This window comes from Spodoptera frugiperda, chromosome 26, assembly GCF_023101765.2.
Source record: "Spodoptera frugiperda isolate SF20-4 chromosome 26, AGI-APGP_CSIRO_Sfru_2.0, whole genome shotgun sequence".
Classification (NCBI taxonomy): Eukaryota; Metazoa; Arthropoda; class Insecta; order Lepidoptera; family Noctuidae; genus Spodoptera; species Spodoptera frugiperda.
This window is the reverse complement of record NC_064237.1, coordinates 11,541,639-11,567,710: the sequence shown is the minus strand read 5'-3', so window position 1 is coordinate 11,567,710 and position 26,072 is coordinate 11,541,639. Positions and strand designations below refer to the sequence as shown.

General features: G+C 38.3%; 3 protein-coding genes across 14 annotated transcripts; 1 reads left to right on the top strand and 2 right to left on the bottom strand.

The window, feature by feature from the left end:
• Nucleotides 1–149: 149 nt before the first annotated feature.
• Nucleotides 150–1,451, bottom strand: LOC118281783 (putative ATP synthase subunit f, mitochondrial). The gene is made up of 4 exons (XM_035602502.2): nucleotides 1,278–1,451; nucleotides 1,100–1,198; nucleotides 750–866; nucleotides 150–289 (listed from the first exon to the last, which is right to left on the bottom strand). The coding sequence occupies exons 1-4, from the start codon at nucleotides 1,354–1,356 to the stop codon at nucleotides 261–263; spliced, it is 324 nt and encodes a 107-aa protein (XP_035458395.1). The 5' UTR covers nucleotides 1,357–1,451; the 3' UTR covers nucleotides 150–260.
• Nucleotides 1,452–1,845: 394 nt separating this feature from the next.
• On the top strand, nucleotides 1,846–3,166 carry LOC118281767 (26S proteasome non-ATPase regulatory subunit 4). The gene has a single exon (XM_035602482.2). It carries the CDS (start codon nucleotides 1,945–1,947, stop codon nucleotides 3,040–3,042), a length of 1,098 nt encoding a protein of 365 aa, XP_035458375.1. The 5' UTR covers nucleotides 1,846–1,944; the 3' UTR covers nucleotides 3,043–3,166.
• Nucleotides 3,051–25,970, bottom strand: LOC118281764 (uncharacterized). Of its 12 annotated transcripts, none has more exons than XM_035602473.2 (35): nucleotides 25,744–25,970; nucleotides 25,477–25,671; nucleotides 24,337–24,523; nucleotides 23,853–23,974; nucleotides 23,362–23,579; nucleotides 22,902–22,990; nucleotides 22,437–22,602; nucleotides 21,704–21,839; nucleotides 20,855–21,095; nucleotides 20,026–20,189; nucleotides 19,541–19,756; nucleotides 19,167–19,309; nucleotides 18,679–18,866; nucleotides 18,088–18,274; nucleotides 17,538–17,770; nucleotides 17,045–17,183; nucleotides 14,948–15,058; nucleotides 13,507–13,647; nucleotides 13,276–13,323; nucleotides 12,695–12,781; nucleotides 8,852–8,953; nucleotides 8,301–8,414; nucleotides 7,796–7,861; nucleotides 7,413–7,481; nucleotides 6,848–7,111; nucleotides 6,445–6,537; nucleotides 5,938–6,021; nucleotides 5,294–5,413; nucleotides 5,077–5,175; nucleotides 4,817–4,930; nucleotides 4,380–4,505; nucleotides 4,106–4,201; nucleotides 3,905–4,012; nucleotides 3,307–3,420; nucleotides 3,051–3,218 (listed from the first exon to the last, which is right to left on the bottom strand). In XM_035602473.2, exons 2-35 carry the CDS (start codon nucleotides 25,638–25,640, stop codon nucleotides 3,175–3,177), a joined length of 4,593 nt encoding a protein of 1,530 aa, XP_035458366.2. In that variant the 5' UTR covers nucleotides 25,641–25,671; nucleotides 25,744–25,970; the 3' UTR covers nucleotides 3,051–3,174. The 12 variants fall into 12 exon arrangements, with proteins under 12 accessions (XP_035458366.2, XP_035458368.2, XP_035458367.2 ...); XM_035602475.2 differs by having other exon boundaries at nucleotides 25,477–25,661; XM_035602474.2 differs by having other exon boundaries at nucleotides 25,477–25,645.
• Nucleotides 25,971–26,072: the final 102 nt, after the last annotated feature.

Genomic DNA, 26,072 nt, shown 5'->3' with positions numbered 1-26,072 from the left:
ACCCCTTTATTTACCCAAGTGGTATGTAACACACCAAAGGGTATAAGTATAGGAGAACAACAAACTGTGTGTATAGTGTGGTAGTATAAAATCAGCTGTATCTATAAAGAGAAACAATTATGTTGGTACAAGGTAAAAAAACACAAAAATTAGTTCAGGCTAATAACTTTATTGCAAGTATGCTTGATCTAATACATACAGATTCACATGATAATTTGAATAGATAAATAACATGCTTGTTGATAACATAATGTTCCAGATTAGTGGTATTTGTAGTTCCTGTGGTGCTCTGAAAAAAAAAGATAATAGTAATGTAAACATCTCTATGACTAGAGTAATCAATCAACTTGATTTTTTTAATAATTATATTCAAGACCATAGATACAGAGTCTTTCAGTTGAGTACATAGTAAAGGGAATTTATTTTTTTATAAAGGAGTTTCAGTTTAACAATAAATAAACATGTTTTTATAGTGTTGCCATTCAAATGATGCAATTAATGTCATTGCCAATAGTTGTCTAATCTAGTATTTCAAGTTCAATAACAAGATGTGCTGAAATATGTAGTTAGGTATGCTGTGTTTGGCATACTCAGATATTTGTAAAGATTTTATTCTTACTTGAATCCTTCAAATAAGTTATTACAAAGCATAACATACAACTAGTTAGTCTTGGTAAGAATATTTTAAAGACAAAAATAAGAATAATGGTAAAATAATATATGTTATTACAAAATATGATTTTACTTACTCATCTTTCCGTAGTTGATGGCATAGAAGAATGTCATGCTGCCAACCAGCAGCTGGAAGAATGGAGCAATGCCCACCTTCTTGGGCTGCACATACTTGTGTTGCCACCTCCACCAGGCTGAAACCATAAATTATGGTGGTATTTTATCTCTTATTGGATTTCCACTTTACATTATGAACATAACAATGGTTGTATCTTCACAGATGTTGTTTATAATCAATGTTTGTTGGAATGAAATATGTTTTATTTGATATAATTTAATATTTAGTGCGAGTACCTACATCTTTTATGCACTCATAACCTCAAACTTATTCATACAAAAAGTACGTAATTGATTATTCGATCATTACCTCGGCTGAAGGCTCCAGCGATGGCCTGAGGCGACTTATTCCTGCGAGCCAACCATGAACCGAGCTCATTAATTTTCACCTGTCCGAATGGAGTATCAGCTGAAACCAAAATTGAAAATTACATAATCGAAAATGGTAAACTTGAAGGGCGACATTATTTACTAGCACGGTTACTTACGTTTGCCATAATAACGGGCGGGGTCATAGGGCCCGTGGACTGCAGGGTTGTATTCCTTAGGATAATCACCGAAACCCATGATTCCTGCGCTTTCACAGAATTTTATCGAACGAAATTGACCTCGGATTTCGGTGTTCGGTCAATCTGTCATTTACTGTCAAATGGCAGCTATAGACAATTTTTTGGTATTTTTCACTGAATTCACTTTTTGTTATTGATTATCATCAGTTCGTCATCTTTATAGCATACAATTATTAATTAATTATACAATATAAATTAAAATAAGTAAATGGATCTTTTATGAATCAATTTGATTTTGAACTCATACCATTTGTGTCAAGAAATTTTACATTGTCTTGGTTGTTGGAAGCTGACCAAACTTTTTATTTCATAATGTATTGATGACCAAAAAATATTTTTCCAAGCTTACTGATCAAAAATGTATAACAAAAATAAAACTATTGTGCCCAAATTGTGCGTAGACACCGAAATCTATTCCCTGTGTACGAAATTGTCCCTATCTGTGGTGGAATAATAAAAATATCATATCTGTGCACTCAGCTCTATGTTTCAAATTTGGTAGTCTATGATTATACAGCAAATTTCATTCTTTGTGAGGTGTTCTCAATTTGTTTATTTCCAAATAGTCGCTGAATAATCAAGCAAAATGGTCTTGGAAAGTACTATGATTTGCGTGGATAACAGTGATTATATGAGGAATGGAGACTTCCTACCAACAAGACTGCAGGCACAGCAAGATGCCGTAAATCTGGTATGTCATTCTAAAACACGATCAAATCCAGAAAATAATGTGGGTTTATTAACGTTAGCCAATGTAGAGGTTTTAGCTACATTAACGAGTGATGTGGGCCGCATCATGTCCAAGTTGCACCGTGTCCAGCCCAATGGTAACATCAATCTTCTGACTGGTATCAGAATTGCTCACTTGGCACTGAAGCATCGCCAGGGTAAGAACCACAAGATGCGTATCGTTGTATTTGTCGGTTCGCCAGTCGAATCTGACGAGAAGGAATTGATCAAACTGGCTAAGAGGCTGAAGAAAGAGAAGGTAAACTGCGACGTCGTATCATTCGGGGAAGATGCAGAGAACAACCCGCTGCTGACTACATTTGTTAACACTCTGAATGGCAAAGATAACGCTACAGGAGGCAGCCACCTCGTATCTGTTCCAGCTGGAGGCTGTGTCGTTCTCTCCGAAGCCTTGATTTCCAGTCCGTTGATCGGAGGCGACGGAGCAGGCCCATCTGGTTCAGGCTTGTCTCCATTCGAATTTGGTGTTGATCCAAATGAAGATCCAGAGCTAGCGCTTGCTCTCCGTGTATCTATGGAAGAGCAAAGACAACGCCAAGAGGAAGAGTCACGTCGCCAACAAACTACCACTGAAGGAGGAGAGGCAGGCAAGACTGCAGAACCTCAAAACACTGGTATGGAAAGAGCATTAGCGATGTCACTAGGTCATGAAGCTATGGAGTTATCTGAAGAAGAGCAGATTGCTCTTGCAATGCAGATGAGCATGCAACAGGAGGCACCTCCAGCAGAGGAAAGCATGGATGTGGCAGAAGAGTATGCTGAGGTTATGAATGATCCAGCATTCCTACAGAGTGTACTGGAAAACCTTCCAGGAGTGGACCCTCAGAGTGAAGCTATTAGGAATGCCATGTCCACCATAAAGAAGGACAAGGATGAGAAAGATGACAAGGATCAGAAAGACAAGGATAACAAGGGTGCCGGCTCCAGCAAGTAAACACAGCATTGTTTTTCAATTTTTTTAATTGATACATTATGCTCGTAAACTTTAACATTAGACACCACGCTGGAGTGTATACTATCACTATAAATTTATTGAATACAGATTGTTTATAATTTAACTTGTATATTATTTCCATGTGATCCAATTGAGCCCTTCAATCTTATCATATTCTGAAAAGATGTTCACATTGTTATTGTCACTGTAGAGGAAGTAATTAAATATTTATATTGCTTATGGTATTTTATCTTTGTTACTTACTTGAGTCTGTAAAAAATCTTTTACTTTGGAATTTCTTTTTAACTTCATTTAGCTGCCGTCTTCTCAGTTCCTCATTAAATTTACTTTGTGATGGTATATTTTCCTCAGTTTTTTCTAAAAGGAAACAAAACCTTTTGAATTGCTTAAAGCTACAATATTGCCGTAAGTAAGAGTTCTCATATGAATTCTCTCTATCAATAAGAATTACCTTGAATGAAATTGGACTGGATTCCTTTAGTTTTAAACATCCTTTAAGTATAAAGAAATCAATAATCTGTCACTCTTGAAAAGCAATAGGAATGCAGACCAATCCCAGTTTTTACTAAAATAACGAAAATATATTACAAATGATGTAAAATGGGCAAAGATAATAGAAAGTACTAACCCACATTCAAATGTATGACCATACATAACAGAACTATGAAAGTTATTTAGCATCCAATCCGAAATATGAATTAAAATGGAGTAGCAGCATTCCTAGAAATGTATTTACTAAAGGTGTTTACTTGGTCATAAATGAAAATACATTGAAATGTGGGTTGGGTCACTGTGTAGACTGTCCCATTTATTGATTAAAACACATTTTTTGTATAGGTACCAGTCATTGGACACGATTTTTTATCCTGGTCTTTTTTGTTTACAAGTAAATTCGAGCTCTTTATGTCTTCCAATTGTGGTTTGAAACTTCTGTTATAGGGGCCAGGTGCTGAAAAATTGTAAAAGTCTTGTATAAGTCATTGAATTCATTTTATTAGGCTATTGAGTTCTATTTAACGAGTTTATTACAAAAAGTACTTACGCCCCCTCGTCGGGAATGAGAGAAAAGATTCTTTAATCAGTTTTTCGTTGGCAATGTCATCATCATCGTTTGGAATCATCTGTTTGTTTGTTGGTTCTGTAACAAAAATAAAGTTGTAGTAGGAAAAGCAATTTTATAGTCCCTCAAAAATACCTAAATATTGCCCAATCGAAAAATGTATTAGTAAGCCATAGCCAAATATTATTTATGTATTTTGTCCAGAAAGTACCTACTTCGGAGTTATATATAATTTGGAATAAAAAATAATATTTACCACTCGGCAATGTTCTCTTGGCTGCTGGTGAACTTGCTCTAGTAGGAGAGGTTACTCTGCCTCTGGTAGGCGACAGTGTTCTGTTAGCAGAGCGCGGCGGCGTGCTGCAGATCCTGCTGGTAGTTTCTAAAAAAATAGACATTGAAATATTCACTACTTGGTAACATTCCCTTATGTGATGGTGTACTCGCTCTAATAGCAGCCACACACGATACAGTATACTTGCACAAGTCTGGACTTGTGCAAGTATACCGGAGCGTGTGTGTGACAAAATTTGCACAAGTTTCCTGACTTGCACGCTCTGGTATACTTGCACAAGTCCAGACTTGCGCAAGTATTCTGTATCGTGTGTGGCTGCCATAATACAAGAGGATACTATCGTAGAAAATCATGGGGACGAACTGTAAGTTCGTGTGTTGATAAAATGAAATATTTACCACTTGGCAATATTTTCTTGGGTGCTGGGGAACTTGCTCTAGTGGTAGAGGGTACTTCAGCAGTAGATGATGATCTGCTAGGATCCCGCGAGGCCGCGCAGACCCTGTTAATTTCTAAAAGAAACACATTACTTGTAGTGTATATAATATTCATGACTTGGCAACATTCTCTATAGGTGCTGAATATCTCGCTCTAGTAGACGAGGGTGGTACTCTAGCAGAAAACTGAGGGCTGTACTGCGGAAAACATAAATATTTACCACTTAGCAAAGTTCTCTTGGGTGCTGGTGAACTCACTCTTGTAGGAGAAGAGACTTCAGAAGGAGTAAGCGAAGGTGTATCGCAGGGCTTGTTAGTTTCTGAAAAAATTAAACATTGATGACTACTCAACAATTTCTTAGGTGATAGTAAACTTGCTCTTGTATGAGACCGCGGGGGCTTACTACAAGTTATGGGGTTAATAATAAAAATATTTACCACTTGGCAACGATCTCTTGGGTGCTGGTGAACTCACTCTTGTAGGAGTGACTACTCCAATAGGAGTCGTCGTTCTAGTGGGAGACCGCGGGGGCGTATCGCAGGCCCTGCTGTTCACTTCTACAAAAAACGATCCAGTATTATTATCAGATTTTTTGTCATTCAAAATTTGCATGGTTCTACTTTTAACACGGTTTCTGGAATTAAGCTGGACCCTATAACGACGAAATATATCACGTGGTGGCAACTGAATATAATTGCTTAGGTACTTATAGTAAGCACATATTAATGAAGTCTCTGATTATCACTTTGGTGATAATGACACTTAACATTTTCTTTTCTTAATCGTTTCAAATTGTATTCTAAAACTATATGTGGAAGCTTGTAATTAGCTATCTGTTATGATTAATGTTTTCTGTAAAATATAATACATAAATAAATAAACTGGACTGCTGTCCCATCCCATCAGATTATAAGTGTGTGTGATCCCTCACACTAGAGTTTGCGCACACACTTGTGCACTATAATATCTCCTGGGCAGTACCTAGGTAGTCTAGGCACACTCGGACCATGATCGACATCAATCGGGAGACTATCTATTTACTAAAGTCTACGTTCTGCAACCAATTTAGCTAAATGCTTACCCGGCTTCCATGGTTTCGTGATGCGCTTGTCTTTACTTTTCATATTGCGGTCGTAACGTTGTTTCGTTTGCACGCTTAATACTTCTGCAAGCGCAATGACTTAATTTTGTGACGGCCCAACAAAATTTCCATACTTTTACCTACTTATCATTATAATATGACACACTTGTTCCAAATTTGGAAAAGCTGGCGTCGCAATGCAATTCCCTCGGATGGGGCGAGAGAGCGTATACTGACTAAAAACCACCCCGTTCCTACTACTGCATTGAGCCGGAACTCCGGTAAACCGTTACTTAACCGGTTATTTAACCGGTGTTAACCGTTGGCCGGAGATCATCACGCGATCCCCGACGCCCGGAGTGTCATTCCCTGTCCCTGAAATCCTCATCTAATGCTTGGTCATCTAAGGTAGTTAACTGGTTACGAAGCGTTAAGATTTTTAATTTTACTGCAGAAATTAGGGAGAAGCAATAGTTTTCTATTGAATTAATGTGTAAAAGCACCTACCTTGAGGTTTGCAAATAGTTTTGTATTGCCGAGTTGGACTTTTATTCCGAGGCAGAGAGGAAGCTGAAGGCCGTGTTATTGGGATTGTACGCACTGAAAGCAACAATAGAAATTGTTTTCTTTTCTTTAAACTTGCATAATAAAATACTAGCAGTTATTTACATTCAGGTTTAAAGTCCAGAAAAACGTACTAACTACTTTAAGTTAAAAGTAGGTATGGAATAATGGAAAGCCGTAGAGCGTCGGTTTCCGTTAGTCGTAACCAACAGCCCAAAAGTCTAGCTGAGACTCCTACTACTAACGACTTTTTACAGCCGATTAAACCTATAGTTGCTTTACGTATGTCACACAACCACGTTGAGAAAAGATCAACAAAAGAAATAAAATATAAATATCTACTCACATCTGGAAGCTACATTACTCCTTAGAGCGGGTGTTTTAGTTTCCGGAAAGACATTGGGATTAGTATTCGATGCCCGTAACTTGTTCCCGGTTAAAGAGGACTTCGTGGCTGTCCAAAACAAAACAGCAAATGCTAATATAGTGACAATCACAATCCCATTGCTACCACAGATTGGGTACACGTAGGCAGTCATGCGAGCCACGCGCCAAAATAGTATGTGCCCGAGCACGCTCGTGACCACATCGAACTTATGACACTTGACTACTGAAATAGAACCGAAAATATGCAGCCAGTTAAACTTGTCCAAATATCCTCCAACAGTTGCCCAACTATAGAAAATACCAAGGTTTGTAAAAGTATCTGCAATGCATTTGTAACTCCTCCGGTGTTGTGGGCGCTTGCGGATATCCATGTGCGGTGCTAAATCGCTTACTTAAAAGCATTCGTCTGTTCGTTTACCACAGAAAATGTAGTGTAGAGCAATGTTCAGACGATAACTGAGAGATTAATAATAAATATGAGAGAATTCATTACAATGTTAGTTAAAATGAAATCTGTTACTCACGTGTTTTAGGTATTAACATCAAATCAGGTTGCTTTGCAGTATTTCGAGGAGCACCCTCTCTGTTTTCCGCTTGAAAAAATATTCCATTAATCAACAGAAATAGATGTAGGTAGGTAGGTAAGCACCTACCTAACTTTATGTAAAACTATTATATGAGTGCAAATCAGGTAAGATTTGCAGATCAGTAGGAATTTGTGCAAATATAATAAAACAATAGTCAAGTCCTAAATTATCCGTACGCTAGCCTAACTGTGTATCACATTTACCCTCATCGCGAAATTGATATGGTAGCGTTTGTATTGAAGAAGTACATTGTTGGTACCTATACATAAGTAGATAGTCTAGGTAAATATAGGTAGTTATGTATAAACATTGTAATGTACCTTTCCACGTCCGTGTTGGAGTTTTGGGCGCAGGCACTCCTGTTGTAATTTTCTCATTACTTGGATCTATAACAAAAATAAGGATAATAAGAGTGACCATATAAATATGTATAAGTTCATTACAATTGGGATAATGGGATATCAAACATGTTTTTTTCCAAACGTACTAATAATTTAAATTCAGTACCCTTAGTAAGAGTTTGCTTTACTTTGAATGAACACCGAACAAGAGCGCGTTCGGCGCTCTGATTGGCCGGTGCCAAAAAACCAACTAATCAGAGCACCGATCGTGGTCTCGTTATATTTTCTATAACGAAACCACGATACTCGAAACTCGTACTAAGGGTACTGTAGTCTTCGTCAATCTTTTATCAGCAACAACCCGTGACAGTCAGTCTATTGCTATGGGCCTGATGGGCCTCCTTTCCTCCTGGGGTTGCCATAATCTAATCTACGTCAACTTTTATGACCAGCTAAGAGAAATAGAGCACATATTGTGACTTACTCAAGGTCGGATACCACTTTTCCTCCCGCATGATGGTCAGCTTTTTATTGATCGGCGTCACCAACGGCTTGCCATAGCCGGCGTCTGTAGTCTGCTTAGCATGACCCACAATGCCTAAGAATTGACAATATTTTTAACCGACTTAAAGAAGAAGGAGGTTCTCGATTTATCTAATACTAATATAATATAATATGTTACGATCGGTCATTGACTTTAGATTTAAGGCCACACCATTGTTAACTTTATGAGACAAAAAAGAAAGTTTTTTTTCTATCTGTCCTAATGAACGAGTGATGATAAGCTTGATGCAAGTGTTTTAGGTTCGATTCCTAAATGGAGTTATAGAATAGTAGAATATATTTTGGATAAGGAATATACATATACCTAGTAATACCGTGTAGACAGTAATAGGATTACTAAACACGCTAGAACAGAGTTTAGTCTAGTCATAAAAGCTAGTTTCCAATGTCACACTGGGAAGGAAATTTAAGAGCGAACTGGATCTATCTCGACTGAGGCGCCATCTAGTAAAAGAAAATGATTATACTTACTATGGAATCTATGGGTATTCCTATTTTTGCCCATAACTTCCAACACTTCTTCAGCTGAGGGTAAATGCGATGGGCCCACAGAGCTTAAAGTCTTTGAACGCGCTACAAATAAAATAGATCATGTAAAAATGTCGAATAGTAAATCTTGATATAAATAATATCACCTAATTAGAAAGAGAATGGGGAGGATTATACGCTATTAGGGTAGGGCTGAGCTGCGAGCTACTACCGGGGTCCATAGGTGGCGGATAATGGATCGGTGGTAAGATATTGCCACTAGCTGTTTCGACAGTCCCCGACCATGCAGCGGCAGATTTGGAGGGTGTAGTGGGTATCTCTCGGGGGGGATACTCTACAAAATGCTACAAAAGATCCGATGAAATTTCTGTGACATGGCGAGTTAGTGCCGCCAGTAAATAAGCACTCCCTGTGCCTGAGCAGCTGCAGGTACAGTAGGTCGTCGAGTGGAGATCCAGTGGATCGGTACAGTCGGCGGTCATCATTGTCACCCCTGTGACAAACAGCGATGTGGAAGGCAAAGGGAAAACCACCACATAACATTTTCTCAGGATAATCATTATGGCAAATACAACACAAACAACGGCCCTCAGTCCCCGGCAGACCTTAGATGGTCAGAGGGTGCGAAGAATCCCCGGGTGTGCCGTAAAGATTGCTACGTGGAATGTGAGAAGCATGTACACGTGTGTTAAATATAAAAACATTATAAAAGAGATGAAGAGATTGGACATCGACATTCTAGGGATTAGCGAGTCTAGATTAAAGGGCACTGGAATAGATGTCTTGGATGAAACCCTTACTTACTATAGCGGAAACAACGACACGGGGCATAGCAATGGCGTTGCTATTATGATTAAGAAACATCTCAAAACCAGTGTAATTAATTTCCATCCAGTTTCAGATCGCGTTATGCTTCTACAACTGAGAGCCAAACCGGTGAACATAAACATAGTGCAAGTTTATGCTCCCACTGCAGCCAAAAACCACGACCACTTAATCGACCCTTTCTACGAAGATGTTTCATCAGTTCTTCTGAAACTAAAGGCCCATGAGTGTAACATAATCATGGGTGATTTTAATGCTAAGATTGGCGAAGATATCGTACATGGTGTTGTCGGTAGATTTGGGTTGGGAGAGCGCAATGAACGTGGAGACCGGCTGGTTCAATTTTGTCAAGAACAGAAACTTATTATTGCAAACACTTTATTCAAGCTACCACCACGTCGTCTATACACCTGGACTTCTCCGGCTCATACTGCTAAAAACATCGTGAGGAATCAAATCGACTATGTTTTAGTGAACGAGCGTTTTAAGAATTGTGTCAAGTCTGCTAAAACATATCCAGGTGCCGATATAAACTCCGATCATAATCCGGTAGTAGTGACTTTATCGATTAAACTTAAAAAACTGATTGCGCCAAACAAGAGACCTAAAATTGATGTTGCGAAATTGCATAACAAGGATACGAGACTTAAATTACACGCCGCACTTAATAGCAAAATAAATGAGCTTCAACAACAGGTGATAAATGTACCCTTAGAACCAACAAGAATCTGGGATAATTTTAAGTCGGCTATTGTCAGTACTTCTACAGATATTTTGATACCAACACAAGTTGTCAAGAAGAAGGATTGGATTACTGATGATATACTCGATCTAATGACAAAAAGACGTGAGTTGAAGAATGTGGATCCGAAAGAGTATAGAGCAGTTCATAAACAAATTATCGTAAGATGTCAAGACGCTAAAGATGAGTGGTTAAATAATCAATGTCAAGAAATAGAAACATTTGAACAAAAGTATGATTATTTTAATATGTTTAGAAAAATTAAGGATTTAACAGGCACCAAAAAGTCTCATGTATCACTTACTTACTTTGATTGACGAATGCGGAAAAGTTACAATGTCGATTGAAGAAAAATTAAGAACTTGGGAGAAGTATGTAAAGGAACTGTTTAGTGACACAAGAAGTCAGATCCAACCGAATGTCTCAGTTAAAAGTGGACCTGAGATAACCAAAGCCGAAGTCATAAATGCAATAAAAACCGCAAAAACAGGAAAGGCAGTTGGTCCAGATGACATTCCTAGCGAAATATTAAAGCTACTTATGGATGAAAACATACCGATTGTTGTACGCTTATTTAATGCTATATACAGCACTGGTATTATACCTCAAGACACTGGACTGGCTACAATCTACCTTTGTTACTCTCCCCAAAACCAGTAGCGCCAAAAGGTGCAGTGACTATACAACTATTTCATTGATGAGTCATGTTCTGAAGATTTTTCTGAAGATTGTCCATAATAGAATTTATCGGAAGATAGAAGAAAATATCTCAAATACTCAATTCGGTTTCAGAAATGGTTTTGGAACACGGGATGCACTTTTTGGATATCAGGTGCTCTTACAACGTTGCTGGGATATGAATCAGTCTGTGTATGTGTGTTTCATAGACTACGAAAAAGCTTTTGACCGAGTCCGTCACGACAAGCTTATGAAAATTCTATGTGACATTGGTCTTGACAACACAGATCTGACAATTATCAAGAATCTTTATTGGCAGCAGAAAGCACGTGTACGAGTCGATTATACTCTTTCAGAAGAGATCAACATTATGCGTGGTGTACGCCAGGGCTGCATCTTGTCTCCATTGCTGTTCAATATATACGCTGAAGCAATATTTACAGAAGCTCTAGATAACATGGGCGAAGGTATAATGGTGAATGGACACCCAATCAATAATTTGAGATATGCCGATGACACCATTTTGCTAGCGTCCAGTTTCAATGACTTGCAGAGGTTGCTCCAGCGTGTCGATAGCGTGAGTGCGAGCTACGGTCTGAACATAAATCTAAAGAAGACTAAAGTTATGATGGTCGGAAAGTCATCTTTTGTTTCGACAACAGACCTGGTTGTACGTAACGAAGTAGTAGAAAGAGTTCACTCGTATAAGTACTTAGGATGCGTCGTAAATGATCGGAGTGACCATAGCATAGAGATTAAGTGCCGGATAGAGCAAGCTAGAAGTGCGTTCATGAAACTGAGTCATTTACTATGCAACCGTTCGCTGAAGATCTCTACAAGGGTGCGATTGGCACGATGCTACGTGTTTTCAGTTCTTTTGTACGGCGTCGAGTCATGGACATTAACTCAGAAAATGAGCGATCGCTTAGAAGCATTTGAAATGTGGGTATACAGAAGAATTTTGAAAATATCGTGGACTGATAGAGTCTCAAATGTAAAGGTGTTGCGGTTGCTAAATAAGAAAACAGAGATTTTGAACACCATAAAGCGGCGTAAACTGCAGTACTTTGGTCACATAATGCGCAACGACAAATACCAGCTGCTCCAACTACTAATTCAGGGGAAAATACAAGGGAAAAGACCACCTGGCCGAAGAAGAACCTCTTGGCTCAAAAACCTTAGAACATGGTTCAACATGAGTACCAGATCCCTTTTCCGCGCAGCTGTTTCGAGAGTTAAAATTGCCCTAATGATAGCCGACCTCCGGTAGGAGATGGCACTTTAAGAAGAAGACCCAATAGAATTTACTAGTGTCAAACTATAAACCATCACATTAAACATTATAAATGTGAAAGTTTTATTTGTTTGTCCGTCAATCAAGCGAACTCGCTGGCAGAAGCTAGTTAGACATAAATTCTACTACGATTGGACAAACAATACCACGTGCTACATAAGCGCCACCTAGGGAGCGCAAAAACAAAAGTCACAATTGTATTAAAATTATGATGATAAATATGCAAATGTGGAAGGATAGAACGATATAAAATAACTTATTCATATCGATCATTGTCTGTACTCACTGTTCACAACATTTGGTGACGAAGAAACGTTGCTTTCTTTCATTGAAATGTGGACATCATTGCTTATGTGGTCACTTTGTGAGTGCACTGAGAAAAACAATTCCATCAGTTTTAGTAGTTACTTAGCTAGGTATTACGTAGTTATTTAGGTGGCAAGTAGCGCTCATATGCTGTAAAGTCCAATGAATTCATAAATCAAATTTTATAGGATATCCAGCCTAGATCATCGAGGCAGTGAACGAGCCGATGGATCACCCAATGGCAAGCGTACTCCTTTTTAAAAGGCCGGCAACTTCGCGATTTCTCTGGTGTTGCGGGTGGCGCTAATCGCTTACCATCATGTGACCCGTCTGCGCGTTAGCCCCCAATCCCATTACAAAGAAAAAACCAGCGCCACCTATTGACATACCTGGACCACCAGAGAAGTTATAGACGTGTTGCCAGTATTGTTAAAGGAATAGGCAGGCACTTTTTTAAAAACATGGGACTTTACAACTCACTAATGTCACCTATTTAGTGAAATAATAAACTTTATCTACGGATACACAATATATAAGGTTAGACAAAAAAAATATATTTACATGTGAATTCCTTCTCAGCGTTTTTGGGTCGTTCTAAACTGTGCTGACCTATAAATACATTTAAATAAGTTATCATTTATAAGTTAATTTCTCGACTTTAACGCTCTAAACTAAACTGAAAGTGTGCCCCCTTTCGGTTTAGTTTAGAGCGAGGGGGACTGCAGACTGTATTCACACTCCAACGGAATCTCCAATTTTGAATAACTGCAAACTGGTGCACCATGTACATACGTGATGAGCTACGTGGTTCGTCCAGCTTCGCTTTGGTTACGGTCACTTCATGAGAGCCGGACGTCGAAGCGGAGTTACTTCGACTGCGTGGTTTCCTCACAGTGCCCCACACTGTCATGCCTTTGATCTCTTGCCGAAGCCCTGTGACGTACAATTAAGTAGGTATAAAGATATTCCTGAGTAATGTTTTATAAGTATAGTAACCTAACCAACTAAGGCCTATGCCCCAATAAAGCCTATTTTGAAAATTTCCCTCTTCCCGATGTCAAATGGTCGCCAAAGTTTGTAGAAGTGTGCATGCACATTACTTAACTAATTTGAGCACAGCAAGCAACCCGTGCCGCGATTATGTTGGAACCTACAGACGAAAACAATCACGACGTGGAGCGCACTTTAGTTTTTATAAAATTCGAGTAGCGTAAACTGTTAGTATTTTTATATTTATCAGTATACGACGTGCCGTGTTTTGTCTGTATGACAATTATACATTTAGCCATCTCCTCACATTAGTGAAATAGCTATAATATCGGTGTATTTCATATAATCGTTGTTTTGTTTACCTATGTGCCATGCCCTAATAAAGCCTACAAAAAAAACGTGTAGGCCTTATTACGGCATAGTTGTTTTTCAGTAATTTCATAGAAAACGAATCACCAGCTTCTGTCAAAAAGAAAGCCAATGGATTTTGCAAAAGATGGAAAACGCTGTTAAAATGGTAGAAAGGGGTAAACGGGGTGAATAGATACAGAAAAGGGGTGAATGGATATCGGGAAATTCTTCATAGTATCTATTCACCCTTCGAATTTTATGCACCCTGTTTTACCCGGTAGGCTGATGCAGCCAGATATTATTATAACTTCCAAAGAAGTACGCATCATCTAAAGAGTGGTTTCGACTACACGAAAGCTAGGTCGGTCGCTAAATTGGCTACAGAACAAGAAGTTATTTTCATTCGTTTAACTGATGCTGGGGTGCCGATGACTTCAAAGATGTTACTTGGGTATTACATGATGAGAAACTCGTTTAGTCTGATGTATAATGACCAAAATTAATTAATAATGCCGGATGCCCAATTCCTTGAGGCCCCTTCCACTAGGCTCAATCTTCGATTCCCCAAAATCATTTAAATTCTTAACTCCCGAAAGGCCGGTAACGCACTTGTAACGCCTCTGGTGTTTCGGAAGTTAATGGGCGGTGGCGATTGCTTATCATGAGATGACGTCCGACCAAGGCAGGTATCTGCTTGAATCTTCCCAAACTCTTCACACATCACACCAGAACCCTGATCAATTTACGAATCAAAAGAAAAATTGTTCCATGTTCCAATTTCGATTCCATACAATTCGATTTCTAGTAACTAGATCAATCTACTGACAGATTTTGGAAGTTGCAGTAAATCGTCTAGTCGGGCAACTAATCCCGCAACAGTGGAGCGACTCACGTGAAGCATTGCTCTCCCTGTACCGCAAGCGCGGCGCCGGTGACACAGTGGCGCCGGTGGACGGCACGCGCCGCCCGCGGCTCAGCGACTGCAGCCGGGACGACGTGGAGTCTACAACATACATTGTCATAGTCATAGGCGTAGCCAGGTTTTACTATCGGGAGGGGTTTAAGAAAGTAAAACGAACAAAACTTCCTTCATTCATGAGAAAAAAAAGCAATTTATGTAATATGTAATAAACACATCTTAACTTTTCGGGGAGGGTTTGAACCCCCAAAATCCCCCCCTGGCTACGCCTATGGTAATAGTCATATACCATAGTAGTCATCTTTGCCATCATCCCCACGCCTGGTGACCACAGTTGAGATACAAAACTGTGCCACACTGTGCGTTCCTTGATAGCTGAATATCATAACAGGAGAAGGGAAGGAGCTATACAACCTACATAGCTCTGTTGTCCCTCTTGCACTGCTCAATGATCGACCATTCTGACACAATTGTGATAGCAGACTAAGGCCTAAAATCTACGTTAATACCAACTTCAACCTCCTCTTTTAAAAGTCGGTTAAAAAAGTGAGCGCATGCACGCACTCACCATTTATTCTAAGTACAATCGCAACGTTACGTCTTTTATCCCCGAAGGGGTAGGTAGAGGTACACATTACGGCACGTAATGCCGCTATACAATATACACCCACTTTTTACCATTTATTCGTGTTATAAGTCCCTTGTAATAGCGAGTGAGCTTTTTAAGAACAATTTCTTGTCATAATATTATCTTTATAACAATCCTACAAATAAATAATAATAATATGGTCTATGAATGTACCTGTATGAATGTGGTATTGTATCTACTTGAACATCTTACATACCTATTTCATTTTTTTGCTCGAATTTAACGACAAAATAAAAAACGATTCTAATTCTAAAACCTTAAAATTCAAAATTAATTGTACCGTTACAACCACCTTATACATAAGTAAATAAATATACTACATAATTAGGAAATGGGATCAAAGGATGACAATAATGACACCAAAGCGACATGTAATTATTTATTAAATACATAACAACACAGCTATACATACGACTAATGTACTTTATACATAACTAGTGCATTCTATGCGAACTCATACAGTCTATCGCTTGTCAAACTTAATTACAAAGTGTAGGCACAGAATTTTATATTTTTAATTATTACTTAGATAACAAACAAGTCTGAAGAGTAAGCGCATATATTTTATAAGTTATTTTTTTCATAGAGTGAAAATTTCGAAATCGATTTAAGATCTGCCATAATACAATATGTAAGGAAATTAATTCCTTCAGTTTTTACTTTGAATATTAAAACACGTAGATTCTTTAGAATCTAAATAATCGAATGCTATGAAAAACGGTCCCGCCGTTTTTAGTGTAAACGATAACAGAGTTCCTTTTAAATAAATATTGTTAGTGAGGACCTCACGGAAAAATGCCTTATTATGAAAAACTGATAAGTTAATAAAACAATATAAACCTTATTCCAAAGGTTTTAAATCACAAAATGCAATAATTACTTACACATACGTCGATATTGCGAGCGTGTCCAGTACTAAATTCTGCTTTTATAGGAACATGGTATTCAAAAACTAAGAATTCAAGCTTAGATTGATGAAAATCTCAAATTATACTTAATGTAACAATTGGATAAGGGAAAAAATACTTTAACAGTAAGAAAATAAGACTACAATTGCCATTATCTGTACCCCTGGACACGCTCTAGGCACATAAATGAGCAAAGAAAAATTTTGCATTGAATAAAACAGTCACCCTAGCTAGTATTCGTATCCGTCTGTTCATTCGAATCTTGCAAACAATCACTATCTAACTTGCTATTACTTTCAGAATTAGACGCAGAATCAGTACTGAGCTTTCTAGTCTGTATATGAGAAAATGTATTATCATTATCCGTAGATTTAGAGGAGCCTACTTCTATGGAATTTGAAGGGTCTAAGCCGGGTAGTTTTGTTTGTGTGTCCCCGTTGTCTTGGGTACAGGGTCGTTTGGAGAGGTCACTGTCCCCGCTAAGGCTACGTGCGCGTTTGGGAGTGTGTGTACCGGGCAGGGGCGAGGCCTGGCGGTCCCGCTGGCGCTGGCGGTGCGCCGCCTTCAGCTCCATCTCCACGCAGTGCTCCGCGAACATCAGCTGCAGCGGCGCGTACATGTGCGGCAGCAGGTCCAGGTCGCTCATTGTGATCTGACGGAGTTACATTACATTAGAATTACAATTACAAGGACCAATTTAAGAAGCAACCTCCAGGTATGAAGTGGCAATTATATACTCTTAGAGAAAGATACGGTACTAATATAAGATAACGGGGGTTTAAAATATTTTATACAAGCTCCAAAAGTTTTGTTTGTACAATGGGAATGAAAAAACACATGTTCAAATTATACTAATATTAGAACAGAATTTATATGACAGAATATACACACATTATAGAAATTGGCGTGTGACAGATGGAATAGTGTCCTTTGTCGTCCCATTGTCACTCCTATACCAGTGAGAGACAGTCGCTACTATAAATTATAAAAGTACAAAGCAACAAACCTGCATATTATCGAACGCGATGCCGACGCTGTTGTTATCGTTGAGTATATGCGCGTTGAGCCGCGGCAGGCGCGCGTACCGCTGGCTGAAGTGCGTGAGGACCGTGTAGCGCGCCTTCATCTGGCGCCCGATGTCGATGGCCTGCGTCGTTGTCGAGTGCATCTTCATACGCGCCTCGTCTGCTAACTCGTCCTCCATCGTCGCTTCGTGAATCAGTAGGGTTGAGTTTTCTCCTGCAATTTCAGATTTAAGTTTAAGTAAGGGTTTAAAGTATGTTTTCAATGCTTTGATTAACGAAATATTAATGTAATTCACTTTTTACCTAGTTCAAGTCAAATGAAATTCCCAATATCTTCAGTAGAAACAGCATTGCTGAACAAATATCTTTACTGAAGTTTACATTGACTTATTAAAAAACCTATGCCACAATCATAAAGCTTACATTTGCTCCCAAATAGATGTTTAACCCCTTTAACCCCTTACACAATCCTGTCATCATCAAAGATACAACACCACTAAAAACACCTACAAAACATAAAAGAATCCTTACCAATCCTGACCAGTTCATCACAGGGCAGCGTGTCTCCGGAGTAGGTGACTTTGTACCCGTCGTCCAGTTCCACAGCCACTCCGAACGCGTTGGGGCAGTGCGCCACGTGGCACGTCTTTATATTCTGCACGCCCATCGCCGCTAGCACTGCTGATGACACTTCCTGGTTGTGAGCGTGGTCGTGAAGCTGGAAGATAAATATTATCGTCATCAATAGCTCTAAACAAACAGTTCACTGTTAGAATATGGGCCTCCTTTACATATGAGAGGTTTGCCATAATCACCATAACCACTAAGTTTGGGAGAGCCATGCTTCGGCACGTATGGGCCGGCCCGCCCGGCGTAATACCCCGGCCTCACAGAAAACCAACGTGAAACAACGCTTGCGTTGTGTGAGTGAGGTTACTGGAGGCCCTATTACACTCCTTTCAAATCTTCTCAATCCCCAATTCCCCAACAACCCTTAAATTCCTAATCCCCAAAAGACCGGCAACGCACTTGTAACGCCTCTGGTGTTTAGGATGTCCATTGCTTCAGACGATACATCAAGTCGTTTACTGGCTTATACCATAAAAAAATATCATTACTTACAAGATTCTGGTTAGGTATGAGAGTGAACTCGTTCTTGATCTTCTCGAACTGGTGGTCGTACCAGGTGAGCCAGGTGATGATCTGTCCCGGCGCCAGCAGGTACAGGGGGGGAGCGGGGATGGGGTGCTCGCTGCCTGCATTCAACTCGTGGAGCGCTTCACGACGGGCTTGGATCACGCCGATTAGACCTATTGGGGTAATAAAGTGTTTGTGTTTATATTCGTTTAATGATAATAGTGGGAGAATGGGTTAGCAAAAGTTGGTGGTAAGATGGTCTTAATTAAAATGTGATAAACAGAAAAGCAATAGAAAGGAGCATGACGAACTTATTGTACAGTACACCAGAATGTGTTTACTGATAATGAGGCAAAACTGGATTTTATGACAATGAAAGTGGTAAGCTCCTAGATCGATTAAAAAGTATTCCCATATAAGAAGTATCAAACAAAAATATCAGTGAAAACAACTTCTATCTTCTTCTATCTTACCAATATGATGGTCAGCATGTAGATGCGAGATGTAGATTGCTTTCAGCGTCCTAAGGAAACTGTTGACTTTCTTCGGCCCGTAGAAACGTACCAGCTGGCCGAAGGTACCTTCTCCACAGTCCAAGAGAATCGATTTATTCTCACTGAAAAAGAAATTGATACAGAATTTAATGCCAGATTCACACTATGCCAGTCACTACAGATTTGCGGGAAACTGGTTCCTAGCCTATAGTGTTCATGTTGCCTATGATCCTACCACCACAGGACAATCATCACACAAAGAGTTGCTTTGTACAGGAACCCGCAACTTATTGCATAGAAGCCAGTTCCCCAGCCAACTGTCCAATCAAACAACCAATTACAAAACTACTTACTCAATATGCAACACAATAGCGCTAGTATTCCTAGTCTTGCTGGGTATACAGGATCCTGTGCCCAAGAACACGACCTTGGGGTACTCCTTAGAGTCACACCGCGCGTATCTCATGCCGTCCACGAGGTGACGGAACTGCTCCAGGCTGCCGACGAACCCATCCACGTCCATCGTCTCCTGAATGTAGCTTTGGATATGAAGCTTCGGTTCTGCTGTTCTGTGGTGAAGAAATAAAAGGAATGCGTGATTATTTTAAGGTGTCGAAAGCTTAGTCCAAGTCGAAGAAACACTATAAAATTTTAGTTTGTTGATGGTTGTGGAAATTAAAGTGAGACTTTGTATTCTGTAGTAATGTTGAATTACAAAATAATAACTAATATATTTTTTATTTAATTTAATAACCACATAATGTTTTAAAAGATAGGATAAACGACTATATGTCAGTTCTGTACATCATTTACTTAAAAAAGATGTTGAACAACTTACCTATCCAACTGCTTTTTAGGCCTCAAATGGTACATTGTAAGCGTCCGTCCAGCCAACAACTCCAACTTGGGGATAGAATCGCACTCTTCGACCGTGGGCTGGTGTCCGTCCCCCTTAGCTGAGCCCTCCAAGTTAATAATATTCTGGAACTGCGCGAGGGCTATCTACAAATTATTGTATTACATCGCACCTTCACCACATGCAAGCTAAGCTACGATATATTTAGGGCATAAGGATATATTGAAGCAGTTTACTTTTACAATTGACAAGCTGATAGTGTCTCTGTTTAGCAGTTATTATAAAACTTGCATCCATATGCCAAAGTACACAATACACATGATATGTACTTGCTAGTGTTAAAAAAGACAATACAGTTAAAGTAGAGAGTAAGAATATAAAATGGCGTTAGTATATTAATAGGTTAAAGTTTATAGATAAATATTTGTTAGTAAACTTACACAATATGGACAAAGCAGTACGAACAATCAGCTCCCGTGGTAAAAAATCTGATATTGTTGGTTAGTAACAATGAAATTGAAGTTGGTAAATATGTGTTATCATTTTAGTTGTTAGTTGTCAACCAGTACCATTAGTATGAGTTTGCTTTACGTTTAAAGTAATCGAAACGAGATCGCGTTCGGCGCTCTGATTGGTTGTTTTTTTCGAGCCGGCCAATCAGAGTTCCGAACGCGCTCTCGTTTCGATTACTTTAAACGTAAAGGAAACTCGTACTAAAGGTACAGTTACCAAAGTTTTCCGTGGAATATAATTAATTTGCAACACTGTAACACCACCGTCACTGTAAAAACCCTATAAAAACACAACATACCTTATTTTTAAGTTCCTCCAAACCCTTTAACCTTATAGGACTATTGGTCTTGGGTACAGGTGGGTGGGCATTCCACACAGCGGGCACACTGACATCCCTGAGCAGTGGGAATATGTCCGGGTCCAGAAGGTGCAGTTTGTGTTGTGTTCGATGCACTGCTTCCGAGCCTAAGCAGCAGTTCTGTGCGTTCAGGACTAGGTGGCGCGTACAAGGACCAAACATTGCCATGAAGGATCGGTACCTGGAGAGATAAGAGTTGCGAATGTTGATAGCTATCTAAGGATCAATTTATTTTGTGAACTGTAACTTTAAGTCATTGCTTTTTATATGAATTTAGAAACCAATTTCATCATGTACTAAGTATGGTACAATACAGACATACAATAGGTTGTTTCATGTGTGAACTCCATAGAGCACACACATTAATTCCTCAGTTGCATAATAAAAACTTTTGTTAGATTTATCTTACAACTTTTGCAGTTATTGAGTAGAGTAGAAAAAACTTATATATAAACTAGCGGACCCGACAGACGTTGTCCTGTCTATACGTCTTTAATTTGAAAATTTGTCGGATCCAATGTAAAACATTCCAAAATCAACAACTACTAATACAAAATTAATTAAAAAAACATTGTCCAGCGGATAAAATTGTGAATCTAAACCATTCTCAGATCCCCTTGAATACACACAAAAAATTTCATCAAAATCGGTCCAGTCGTTTAATAGTAGTTCAGTGACATACACACTTACAGAAGAATTATATATATAAAGATTTGATATTTGTTGCCATTCAAATAAACCTTTTTTAATCAATATCTCAGGAATGACTATTATAAACACTATACTTACGTGGGGTGATGGAACACGTGTGGCGGAGTGAAGTGCACGATGAGGGCCGGGATGTTCTCTGGCGGGTTTCTGGCATTGTCGAAGTGCGCTGAGAACTCCGTCTCCTTGAGATATGTTAGATCTGGTACATCCAACACTAGAAGCAAACATAGTCAATTAATAAGTTAATTCTTAAGTAATCTAAATATCCCTATACCCTGACCATGGAATACCTCATGGGCAAAGTCAAAGTCAAAGCATTTATTTCAATTAATCCTAAATAAGGCACTTTTGAAACGTCAAATTGAATTGTCCGTCAGTCTGTCTGTCAGTAAAGCTAGGCGCTCGTTCCAAAGTGTTGCTTCGAATGGAGAAGAACGAGCAAAAAACACTATCGTTACTCTTTTTTTAAAAAAAAATGATTTTTACAATATCTCTGATACATTATTTGATCATTTACCTATTGTATATATATGTAGGAACAATGTATCGACAATACGACGTCAAAACTATGGGACAATAAAACCAATTTGTAGAGAAAATAAAATAAAATAGCGGGTTGTTTCAAACATAGTGCCCACATATGTAAACTTACAATTTTGAAATAATAGGGCAACAAGGGTATTGCTAGCCTTTTATTGGACCTCCAAAAAACAACAATTTTCTGTGAGGCTGTGGTATTACTCCGGTCAAGACGGCCCATTCGTGCCGAAGCATTACTCTTCTATCTATGTAATTATTTGTCTATTCTTACCAATAAACACAGGACCAGGATCATCAGGTGTCTTCACGTCCTTAGACATGACCAGTGAGCCATCTGGCAGCACTACATCTTGTCCGCTTTTTAGCTGGCCCAGCATTGGACCTGGCTTTACTCCCAGCTCCACACATTTCGCCAGGTCTAGAGTACCGAGCCGTTTCTAAAAAGAAGTCATTGTGGTGAATAGTTGATCAATTAAAAGGTAAAGAAAATAAAGAAGATATATTTTATTTTAAGTTAGGATTTATTACAGTACCGTATCCGGCGAGAAATATTGCACAGCGAAAAATATCGATTTTAAAGAGAAAGAGACATTGATTGTTGAAATGATTATGAACTGCTGATATGAGTTGAATCATAATATTATAGAAAAAATACACAAATAAATGATAAGTTAATGTGCAATATTTATGGCTGGGTACTATGGTATATTAAAATAGAAAGAAATGTTTAACCTACCTTTAGAGTGCAGATATAGGCCACAGAACAATTAGTTTTCTTCTGCAACTCATGTAGAACCTTATCAGTCTTTTTCTTCTGGGCATTTTCTGTGAGAACAATATTTTTTATTACAATATTGATGAAACTTGTCTTCAATTAACTAAGATATTAATAAATCAACAGATTTAAAGACATTTATTAACTTATCTATGTGCACAAAGAGTAACGAAAAAAAAAAGTTCATTATATTGCCCTCTATACAAATAATAGGATTTTTTTTTTGTTTAAATGTAATCCAAAAGTTAATGAATGCTCAGCTGTCTTTTGGATCTACACATTTATCATACTTAACCCCCGAATATTAAAAAACATGCAAATTTTTAGTTGTACACTCATATTTATAATTTTATCACTGTCATTTTACAAAGAATTTGTAGTAACACAACTATTCTTGAGAGTGTCATATCATCGTCCTTACCTTTTTCATTATGCAAAGGTTTTGATTTTGGCTTGTCCCTAAGATGTTTGTTTTTTTGAGCATTAGATGAGTTAGCCTCCATGTTCCGTATATGAGACCTATAGTAATCAGTGTCATCGTGGATAAACTCTTCATACTCCCTCTCCGAGTTCGAATCTAGTCTTGGCCTTTTGGCAGCTGGCTTTTCTTTACCTTGGAGTATATTGTCCATGGGGCCCCTGGAATTAATAAAGTTTTATGTTTTAGTTATGTTACAAGAGACCTAAAAGCTAAAATAAGGTTATTTTACTACTTTGTGAAGCGATCACATTGCAAGAATGTGGCCAAAAATGGTTTAAAACATATTATTCTTCAAAGGGCATCAGCGGAAATTACACCTAACATGTTTCATCACTTATGTTTATGTTATGTTGCTTTATACAAAAGTCGTATATTTGTCATTTAGATGCAAAATTACACATTCAAAGAAAAATAGTCCTTATTATACTCACAATAGCACATATTTGACATTCATAACATTGTCTTCGAAGTCCTCTAAGGGACTACATTTGGCCATTGTCACATTCATGTCTTTCATTATAACAAACCGCTTTGTTGCTGTGTACAAGTCATCCTGGAATATAAAAATATAATAATTATTTCTCAGGTAAATTAATTTATAATTTACATAAAATAATGGGTTTGGTTAGCTTTGGATCTTACTATGTAGCCTCATCTTTCTAGTCTATGTCATGACTTGTTATTGAAAGAAATTAAAAAAAAATATATTGATGGTTCCAAGGCTGACATTATCTAAGCGATTTTTTTTGCGATATTAAGTTATATTGGGTATTATATGCGATGCAAATTCTTTTCCATCAAATGATGTGTGAAAATAAAATGTCTCTTAGATTGACGGTTGAAAGGCAATTATAGTTAAAAAATTAAAGTTATTTATTTACATATCTGTATCCATCATATCCTAAACCTACTCACCAAGCCTTCAGGTCCATGCAATGTTATATTTGGGACTCCGACATCCTGCAAGGTGAGTGACAATCCCGGCAGACCTCCAATATTGCGCCATGTTTTACTGGTGATGAAGATGTGGTCCAGTCGGGAGAGTTTCACCTTGTGCTCATGAGCAAGCCTCTGTGTGCATTCACCACAGTTGAAGAGATATCTGGAAGAATGTAGGACTCTGTTAAAGTATGTGTATTTTGGAAAAGATATTTAAATGTCTTGACTGCATAGATCTATGTTTCAGGGTACCAGTTAGTAATTATTAAATTAACACATTGACTCACCCATCTATTTGGATAATCTCGTCGTACGTCCAATGAGTAATACCATACTTAAAATGTTCTACTGATAAAAAAATAACAATTTTCGATGGGACATTGAGTTTTATTTTTGTCAAGTCTGTTCATACGCCCCTAGAAAAATAAAGTTATAGCTCACACATCCAGCGCAGTAAATGCAGTTCAATTGCCACTGACTAATGCATTATATAATATAATGCACGGACGTCACAGCCAGATCAAAATTGCATTACATGTAATGCACGGGCAGTCAACGTGTTAATCATTTAGGCTGTGTTGTAGCAAAGTTAGACTGCTTGGTTAGTGCTGTGGCTGGGCAACCAGCTGCCGTGCAATGTGCAGTGGTTTGTGTAAAAAGTAATGGAAAACAAAGTGTTCATTTTAAGGAACTTTATAATGATAAGCACAGGAGAATATTTTTCGGTCACTTCAGTAAATCTTAGTTTTCAATATTGTCTTCTTACTCATTAATGAGTTTTGTCTATAATTACAAGGAAAAAATTATAATCAATTAGTACAGGAGGATACATAATACCATAGGATCACTGAGATGATGCAAGGGGGTGAAACTTTATTTATGATGCAACAACCTTGCAATTTATTCTGCTCTGCATGTTTTTAATCTCAAATACACAAGACCCAGTATAAATATTTATTGCCCCATGTGTATTGAGGTCCAGCATCAAGAATCTATAAACTCTACCTATTAAAAAGACCATGCTGTGCCTCAGTCATAATATACAAAGGAAAATACCATGGTTACCATAAAAATAAACACAGTCTAACATGGAAATATTGTAAAGCTGTAACTTACCGTTTTTGGTCTGTAAAGAGGTAAAGCGTGTTGGGGGCTCCTCTTGCGCCTGATCCAATCACCTGGAGGTATACTGTGCTTGGACCATATTTTTCACTCTTTTTTGTTATCTGTTGCCTTTGACGTTGGGCCTCAGCGATTCTGGCTGAAGTCGCTTTCGGCATATCGGCTAGAAATTCCAACAGCTTCTTAGTACTATCAGACGAGTAACGACGTATGCTACGTTTACTAACTACACGAGAACTAAACAATACACTTATACCGTACATGTGTTTTGAGGTTATTGATATAACGAGCCAAAGTTTACGAGCATTCGTCCCAGATTTTTACTTGTAATTGCTATTTTTGGCATAATACATAATTATTTACTTATTGGTTTTAATGACACATTTTCAGATTTGGAACATTATTTGAGTTTTCCTCCGATATTCAGCATTTTCCAAACTTTTTACATTTGACATTAAGTTGACTGATTTTGACGTTAGTGACTGGCATTCGCGACAGTTTGAATGAGATGACAAAATCTCCATTCATTTCAGTTAAAATTAGTTTCACCGCAAATGCTGAGAAAATAATACAAAAATAATTATGAGATG

Bases quoted from the DNA above. Each gene is read 5' to 3' on its own strand.
- LOC118281783 (XM_035602502.2), bottom strand. From the start codon at position 1,356: ATGGGTTTCGGTGATTATCCTAAGGAATACAACCCTGCAGTCCACGGG. The intron at 1,199-1,277 runs GTAAGTAACCGT...TTTTGGTTTCAG, and splicing joins CGCCCGTTATTATGGCAAAC to CTGATACTCCATTCGGACAG. The intron at 290-749 runs GTAAGTAAAATC...TTTTTTTTTCAG, and splicing joins CATCAACTACGGAAAGATGA to AGCACCACAGGAACTACAAA.
- LOC118281767 (XM_035602482.2), top strand. From the start codon at position 1,945: ATGGTCTTGGAAAGTACTATGATTTGCGTGGATAACAGTGATTATATG.
- LOC118281764 (XM_035602466.2), bottom strand. From the start codon at position 25,745: ATGTACGGTATAAGTGTATTGTTTAGTTCTCGTGTAGTTAGTAAACGT. The intron at 23,580-23,852 runs GTGAGTATAATA...TATTAATTCCAG, and splicing joins AATGTCAAATATGTGCTATT to GGGCCCCATGGACAATATAC. The intron at 15,059-17,044 runs GTACACACACTC...TGTATGTTGTAG, and splicing joins CCAGGCCTCGCCCCTGCCCG to ACTCCACGTCGTCCCGGCTG.